Genomic DNA, 8,957 nt, shown 5'->3' with positions numbered 1-8,957 from the left:
AAAAAAAAAAAAAAAAAAAGCTACTGCTTCCTTCCCCTGCAGCCACATACACAGGAAGAAGAGCCCCAGCTGTTAGAATGACAACATGCTGCAATACGGGCTGTGTGTATTCATACTGCTGATGTAACCAGGCTGCAAAGTGTACAGTTATAGCAATGAGATGACAGCGGAGAGGACTGCATTGCTATATCACAGCTCAGAATCTGAGGAGGACAGCACTGACCTGGGATGTTTATGTCAGCTCTGCATTGTACTGTAATACAATGGTAATGGATGTCTGCTGTGTGTCACCTCACTCCTATTACTTTGCTGCTTTGTGTATTTTATGTTTGTTTAGCTGTGTATGTGCCGGCTCCAGTCAGTGGGACAATCTTGGTGCTGAATATGTAGAAGGGGACACCATGTTACCAGACCCAGGAGTGGATGATATCAGGCAGGATCTCATTCATAGTGACCCCATATCAGAACAACATTTGGTGTCCATGCCCGGACAATGGGAAGAATCAGCTTTCCAGCCCTCCAGTGTCTTCTCCACGCAAGATCTGGGCACTGTCATGGTCGACTCGTACAGAGGTCCCGGTAACAGTGACACAAGGAGTAACAAAGAGCTTCCGATTCTCCTTTGGTGGAGTGAAAACTTGTTTCCGCATTTTCCTGGGGACACCGAGCGGATTGATTGTCCCCAAAGCTCCTGTATGGTGACAAAGAACAAAAGGGTGAGGCTTCACAAGAGGACTAAATCTATTATTTTCTATGGCACAGACTTCAGGGCTTATGAAGCTCCCCTTCCCAGGCTGCCCCATCAGACGTGGGCACTGTTTCATGAAGAGTCCCCAATGAACAATTACGTTCTCTCCCATTTACCGGGTATCAGACTGTTCAACTACACAGCGACCTTTCGACGAGAGTCTAACTACCCCCTCACCTTACAATGGTTGCCCAGTATACATTATTTACAGAACCCAGCGGTGTCTCTAGCAGAGAAGAATATGTGGCGTGAGAAGGGCTATGCACCAATACTGTACATGCAGTCCCATTGTGATGTCCCATCAGACAGAGACCGCTATGTGAAGGAGTTAATGAAATATATACAGGTAAACAAACATTTATATCCTTTTATATAATACCATTCTACAGCATCTTCTTGTTTCCTAAAATCATAGCTGGGTGACATTCAGTACTTTCTCATTTCTGACCCCACTGGCTGTATGCTTGTTCCAGCACAGCGACATAGAAAGTACTAAAATCCGATACGACTAGGTTACTAGCATTTCGGATGGAGAGGTGGGCAGTAGCAGCCTTCATATTTATCTTTATCTCTTTACCAGATAGCCTCTCAAAGGCAAACTGGTATTATATCAAAATAGAAATATGAGGTGAAAATACTAGACGGAGCTCTCAGAAGCTCAGTGTAATTATAATTAATAATAATTATAAATTTCCAGTCTGTCTTCTAACAATTGGTGGGATAAGACATCTGCTACACATGTAATGCTTAAGGACCTTGGCCTTTTTTTTTTTAGCACAGGAATGGTTGGTCTTTAGTGCAGAGATGCCGGCGATGTCAGTAATATACCAAGTGTGAATTTTACATAAGGGAATGTTAGTGTTAGCTGCATGCATACATTAAAGATTTAGGTTTTTACAAACTTTTAGCCATATTGTAAATGGAAAAGAGGCAATGGATACTACCTCTGTCTTATGTACTAAGTTTACCAAAATAGTATTCTACCTGTAATAGTAATCCACCTGTAGGAGGTGTCAGCGATTTCTCTGTTAAAAAGAATATTGCAGCAGAAGGCAATAAGTAATCTGTTGTTCATATCTGTAAGCACTTTGCAAACTCTGATTCACCTGTCATTTATGTATTCCCCAGGTTGACTCATATGGTCAGTGTCTGAAGAACCGCCCTCTCCCAAATAAAAGACTTGAGGACACTTCAACGGCTACTACTGAAGATCCTGAATTTATGGCATTTACTTCCAGGTATAAATTTCACTTAGCAATGGAAAATGCTATATGTGCTGATTATTTGACGGAGAAACTTTGGCGCCCAATGCATTTAGGGGCTGTTCCCATTTACCGTGGCTCACCTTCTGTGAAGGACTGGATGCCCAACAACCACTCTATCATACTGATTGATGACTTTGTTTCCCCTAAAGACCTAGCAGAATTTATTCTTTCTTTGGACAGAAACGATGAAGAGTACTTGAGATACTTAGAATATAAAAAACCTGGTGGAACAAACAACAAGATCCTGGTAGAAAGTTTAGAGAACAGAGAATGGGGAGTTAATGACATGACTGCTCCTAATTATCTCAATGGTTTTGAGTGCTTTGTATGTGACCAGGAAAATGCAAGATTAAAAGCAGAAAAGAGGCATAGAAAAGGAAAAGGTCCAGTTCCTGTAAAACACATTGCTACATACAGTCATATGGGATGTCCTTTGCCTGTACCTGGCCTGGGAAGTGCTGAGGCTATTCCAGAGGATGACAGGTACTGTTATTTTTTTATTGACTTCAACAAACATTAATATATAAAACATGTTGTTGCTTACTTGTGTACTTAACTTGCTGCAACCGATAAGGTACATTACATTAACAATTTCCAATAGGCTTGCCCTCAGCTGTCCTCTAACTTATTTTAAAAAAAAAGGTCTGTAAAATACCAGACCTCTATGACCCCTAAAATAAAGGAAATATTGTGCACACAAATAAAGGGTGTATTCAGTGTCCATGTAGAGACACTGCTGACTCTACCTTGACATTACTCTTTGATAGTTTTCATATAATCCCATGTGTTCCCTGGCATAGCTGTATTCCAGCAGCTAGAGGTTTAAGGGTGGGTCAGTGGCCACTACTTCCAGCACTGGGGGTCCCAGATGTAAATCTCAATCAGGACACAATCTGCATAGCGTTTGTGTGATCACCATATGTTAGCAGGTTTTCCTTAGTAGATACCTTATAATCAGCCATCAGTGCAGTGAATACATTTAGAAATTAAAACAAAAGAGGAGAGAAAAGCAGGGGAACGTTTGGCTTAAATGTTTTTTATATGTGGATATACAAATTATACACAAAAAACAAAACATATATAAATTCTTTGTAGACAAGGACCATATGTATTGCCCTCAATATTTTAGAGGGTAATAGGTACTGTGCTATACAGCCGTTATTGGGTGGGCTCAATTCGACTCCTACTCCTCTGCCTGTCAGCACTTTGTATGCTGGCTATTGGACATTTGGTTTTATTTCCCTCTTACAGGTATTCCTCTCTAATTGGAGATATGTAACTATAAATGATATTATATGTATCCCCTCAATATGAAATCTAATTTTTAGACTAATTAAACTGATATACTGTGCTTTAACCTTTAAAGTATTTTGAATCCATTCCCCATAGTTTACACTATGATCCAATTAGTGATGTTATTGTTCTAGTATTAAAAACAAAAACATATGATTTGAGAGTTTTTATTTACCCTTCACTTGACTGCACACTTCACTATTCACATTCTCTTTCCCACAGCAGTAGGCATGTATGTCTGGTAAGCTGGCAGTTCACAAATCTGTTTAGTAAGTTCTTGTAAGCACAGTAAACATATAGCAAAGCTGTGTGTAGAGTACAGCGCTGTGTAATATGTTGGCGCTATATAAATCCTGTTTATTAATAATAATAATAATAATAATATTATTATTAGAAAGTGCATGGAACTCATAGCAAAGCTGGGTAGGGTCGGGGGTGTGTGTCAGAAAATTAGCTACACCAAACCTCAACATAGAGTGTGATACAGTTAGGTCCATTAATATTTGGACAGAGACAACTTTATACTAATTTTGGTTCTGTATATTACCACAATTAATTTTAAATGAAACAACTCAGATGCAGTTGAACTGCAGACTTTCGGCTTTAACTCAGTGGGTTGAACAAAAACATTGCATAAAAATGGAACTATACCTTTTTTTTTTACACAATCACTTCATTTCAGGGGCCCATACCAGCCCATGGAATAGCCTTTGAGACAATTGTCTAATTACTTTTGAGCCCCTGAAATGAAGTGATTGTGTGAAAAAAATGCTTTATAGTTCCTCACATTTTTATGCAATCTTTTTGTTCAATCCACTGAATTAAAGCTGAAAGGATGCAAATCAACTGCATCTGAGTTGTTTCAATTAAAGATAATTGTGGTAATTTACGAAATCAAAATTAGAATAAAAAAATCTCTGTCCAAATATTTATGGACCTAACTGTATATCAAAGCTACATCCAGATCATGCATACTGACCACACCATCACAGATCTGTTTGCCATGGTCAGAATACCAAGAGATAACTAATAAACAGAATCACAACACAAGGGGACAAAAAAAAAAAAAAAAAAAAGACAAGTGACATATACAACACAATATACAAATCAGTATAGTTAATTTACACTATGTCTACCTTATATTATCACTCCTTGTTTTTTATCATTTAATTTAAATGCCATTTCTCTCTTTTTGTGTCTTTCAGCTGGAAACAGATGTGGCTACAGGATTACTGGCAGGGTTATGACCAAGGTGAAGCTCTTACGGCCATGATTTTACGGAATGAAACAAGTCAGGACAAATTTTGGGATTTTATGCACGAAATGTTTATTAAAAGGAACATGAATCACTGATTTCCATGCATTATTATAGGGAGTAAATAGTTTTCCACCAAACACCACTAAGTACTGATGAGCTTTAAAAAGAAGTCCTGTCTACTGTACCTTACATTTTGTACCTTACAAAGACTTATTTTTAACCTCTGCCACTTAAAAAGCTGTGTACAGAAAGTATTACCTCTTATACTATGTACAATATATTTTGATAGGTACAACAATGTATGAACTTTTCTGAATTCTCCGAATTGGGTCTATTTTTTTAACTTATACTTTTTACACTAGGAGAGGTAATAGAAAGTATAAATGACTGTATGTATACCAAATAAGTGTTTCTTTATAGACTGTCACATTGTTTGAAAACATATGTTAACAAACGAAGGACAATGTTAACAAAATGTTGATTGTTACTTTTATTTTTTGATGGGTTTCTAAAATGTAAAATCGCATTTAAATGCAAACCATGGAAAGCCTATCATGTTTTTCTATCAAGTTTCCTCGATCAACCACTCCCAGCTGTGCATAGTGTTATATGCTACTTAAGTCTATGGTAATGGAAAGATGTCTGGAGCAAGTTAGAAGTAGGTCAACTTTAGATCAAATGTACTTGTCAATGATTTCTGAGTTGTCTCTGATGCAACTCGAATTCTGTCAACACAAATCCAAAGGCCTTCAATGCAGACCCTTAGATATGTGATTTCTTTCTACAAATTAGTCCAGACTGGTATACTGCTTTACCAACATTATGCCCCACTGAAGGCAATGGACTGGTTGTACAGTGTTATATAAAAAGAGGGGGAATAGTGACGTTTTTCTTCAGTCATATGAGGACACAGGTCAAATATACAAAACGTTTAATAATAAACTTTGCAATGCAAGCTAAAATGTTTTAGAACAACACAATGCCATTTATTGTGAATGGCACCCCAATGCATTCTATAGTAGAGTAAAATGCACTATAGTATATGCCTTGTGTATTATATCTTTTCACTCTGTTCTGCTCCATAAGACTACCCATACCCAGATGTTGTGCTAGACCCCTTAAAAAGGTGATATACAATTGTACAATAAATATTAAAATAAAATATTGTAAAATTTGTTTACATTTGTATTCTATACAATTCTATATTGTATTATATACTATATTGTAAACTGTGTTCTTTTGCAGCTGGGGAAGATGCAATAAATTATTTTTATTATTATTAAACAGTATTTATATAGCGCCAACATATTACACAGCTCTGTACATTAAATAACGGTTTGCAAATGACAGACACAGACAGGGACACAGGAGTAGGAGAGAACCCTGCCCGAAAGAGCTTACAATCTAAGAGATGTTAGTGTTGGGCCTAATGCTGCAGACAACGCTTAGGTAGCTTAAGGAACCCCTAGCAATCTCTGGAGGAACCCTGGAGCAGTGGTAGCCAACCTTTACAGACCTAGGAACCACTAAATGCACAAACTCCGGACTGCTCATGCGTGGGGAGCCGTGTGTCACGCAAAGGGGAAGAAACTTCCCCCAGAGTGACGTCATGAACCCGTCTAATCCAGAGACACAACCTGCTCACCGCCCTGAGGCCACAATCTGTACAGGAGACATGGTCCATGGCTCTAGCTGGTGCAACCCCTAGGGGGGCCTTTCTCCTGACCCTGTTGGGGGTGCACACCGGCCAAACCATTCTTATGTGGCCTGCTGACACTTGATTTAAATGAGTCAAAGAAGCTGAGACAGCTACCTCAGGATTTGATTACAAAGGGTTCAAATAGTTTATTATTCAGAGAATTGAAGGACATTTGTTTTTAAAGGACAGGGGAAATTAGGGTAGTACAGAAATTAAAAATGCTGATATGGTATGGTCAGGTCTTGCGTGTATTGCTTTTCTTAACTGACAAATGTGCAGATTATATATTGACTTCCACATACAGAAAGGTCATTATTATTCCAAAGTTCATTTGTAAATAAGTCACATGCAGTGCAACAAGCTGTTTTTTTTTTTTTTTTTTTTTTTTTTTTTTTAAGAATCACTGCCTAGCATTTGGCTTTATATATCCAGATGATGTCAGTAAAGCAATGAGATTCTGTCTGGGAACTGCTCCATTAGCTAATGATATTTTCAGACAAAGCTAAGCATTCACAGGTATATAAATCTTAACCATTTAACTGCTTGTAAAGAAACCTTGAAAGAAGCAGTTGGAGTCCTGATCGGAAAGTAAGGTCATGGCTTTTTATATTCAATTAATGCTTCGCAGTGTACTCAGCTTAAGTGCTTCCATGAGCATCGCAGTTTTCATTGCCATGGTCCTCCTAGACAGTCATTATCAATATGAGTTTGTAATTTCATTTTCACCTACATTTTTGATGATGAGGGAGGGGTCTTAGAACAATGTCAGATGGGCAATTTAATAAAGCAAGAATCCTGGTAAAAAAAAAGTATGCTTTCCACATAAATCAGTGGAGCACTAAAAGAGATATGCTGCAAGTAAATTGTTTCTTGACGATTTTGTGAAAGTGACTTTTTCAACAACTTACTAATAGCAATAATATAGATCAATGCTAAATATTTTAAAAGGCATAAACATTTTTAAGGGTAATAATGGATGGCCTCTGCTTCCATCAACTTTCATTCCCAATATAAACAGTTATATAGATTTGTTTTCATATTTCAATAAAAATGTGTTAGATATTGGAACTTACACCTTATGCCTGATTTATCAATAAAATGCGCATACGTTCCAGTCAGCAAGCTCTTTGCTTGGATGGTATGCATTGATGTGATTTTTTTATAATCCCAATTAGCATTAGTTTCATCTCTTGCTGAAATGTTTTTGTGCCAGTTTCTGTTCTTCAGCAATGTTTTGTCATTTGTAGCAAACCCCATGACATCAGAAATCCAGGGAACAAATAGGTAATCTTTTCAATTTGAAGCATGTGAACGAATGTGGTCCAAAAAGCCCTCTTAGCCTATTTCTTCCTATAAATGCTGTGCTGTTTTTAGTCTCCTAAACAATTCAGACAAAGGAACAGCTTAAAATAAATCATAATTGACTTTTTAAACAGTGAGTCCTGGGAGATTGGAAAGAAGATCAAACAACAAAAACAAACAACAAACAAAAACAAACAACTTTATTCAAAAGAAACGTTTCCTAAAAGGTCACATTAAAATCTACAAAAACATAAAATCATAAAAACAAAACACCACTAAATGTACTCATTTTACATCCATGTAAAGCCAAAATGGTTCAAAAATGGCCCAACAAATATAGCATTAAAAAGCACTTAGCAAACCAATATGCAATTGTGTTCTTATCAAGGGTGGAAAATTGGATTAGAAAATATTTATGCAGGACAAACATTTCAAAGTGGTAATAAAGGCAAAATTTTGCAATCAAACAATATGGCCACAGACACAAAATTGGCTGTTCGTTTTTTTTTCTAAGTGGACATTCCATAATCATTTATTGATATGATCCTTTAATTTGTGCACCAGTAAAAACATATCAAATCAAAAAATAAAATGAAAAGTATTTTCTATATAGTTATATATAATTATATACTTCAATAATGTTAAATAGAAATATATATATATATATAAAAGGGGTACACCCTCTTTCCCCTATTACAGTCGAAACTGCGCACACAGACGGGACAGCAGTGGGCTCACAGTCAACTGCCACTCTGGGCTGCCCACACTCATTTGTATACCTCCTAGGTCATGGGATGTCATCGCTGTGCTGTGTGAGAGCAAACCATTTTACAGCAATGTGGCGGTGTCTTATCAGATCTGCACCCCAGGGAGATAATAACAGGGATAATGATACCTCTTAAACATTCCCTGAAAGGTTCAAAGATTCCCTTTGAAATAAACCTCTAGATTGACTATTGCCTACAGCACAGGCCTGCCATATTGGATTGTTTGGATATTTTTGTTGGATCCCTATTGAAAGTTTTGATAAATCCTAGGGGCATTGTACACTAAAATTGTCATTTGTATGGGGAGCTCAGGAGAGAAACCAGGTAAGACATGAGAGCTGGGTTTGGCTGAGCCCTCAAATATATGGTGCTATGTTTATAGGATATAGGCAGGGAAGGGTTAGGTAGATCCAATGGCCGAACATTGTGTCTGAAGTTGCCCTAGGGTGTACGCTAATGCGTGTAATGGGAATATGTTATTGAGGAGAAAGCAATCCGCAGTGGCACGATTTGCTTTTCTGAGGATTTAGGCAGATTTTTGTCACCTTCCTCATCTGTATGAAGGGTTTTAGAGCTCTTGTATATTGTCCAGTAGGACGGAAGGGTGAAGGTGGATCAAAAGCAA

The 8,957-nt window shown here is 37.5% G+C and overlaps 1 protein-coding gene across 1 annotated transcript; it reads left to right on the top strand.

Moving 5' to 3' along the window:
• The first annotated feature begins 57 nt into the window (after positions 1-57).
• FUT11 (fucosyltransferase 11) lies at positions 58-5,848 on the top strand. The gene is made up of 3 exons (XM_072424109.1): positions 58-1,094; positions 1,877-2,496; positions 4,512-5,848. The coding sequence occupies exons 1-3, from the start codon at positions 264-266 to the stop codon at positions 4,657-4,659; spliced, it is 1,599 nt and encodes a 532-aa protein (XP_072280210.1). The 5' UTR covers positions 58-263; the 3' UTR covers positions 4,660-5,848.
• Positions 5,849-8,957: the final 3,109 nt, after the last annotated feature.

This window comes from Pyxicephalus adspersus, chromosome 10, assembly GCF_032062135.1.
Source record: "Pyxicephalus adspersus chromosome 10, UCB_Pads_2.0, whole genome shotgun sequence".
Taxonomy (NCBI): domain Eukaryota; kingdom Metazoa; phylum Chordata; class Amphibia; order Anura; family Pyxicephalidae; genus Pyxicephalus; species Pyxicephalus adspersus.
The sequence above is the reverse complement of the archived record's forward strand: the minus strand, read 5'-3'. Positions and strand labels throughout refer to the sequence as shown.

Excerpts from the sequence above, each read along its gene's own strand:
- FUT11 (XM_072424109.1), top strand. The coding sequence starts at position 264 with ATGGTAATGGATGTCTGCTGTGTGTCACCTCACTCCTATTACTTTGCT. Across the intron at positions 1,095-1,876 it reads AGTTAATGAAATATATACAG|GTTGACTCATATGGTCAGTG; the intron begins GTAAACAAACAT and ends TGTATTCCCCAG. Across the intron at positions 2,497-4,511 it reads GCTATTCCAGAGGATGACAG|CTGGAAACAGATGTGGCTAC; the intron begins GTACTGTTATTT and ends TGTGTCTTTCAG.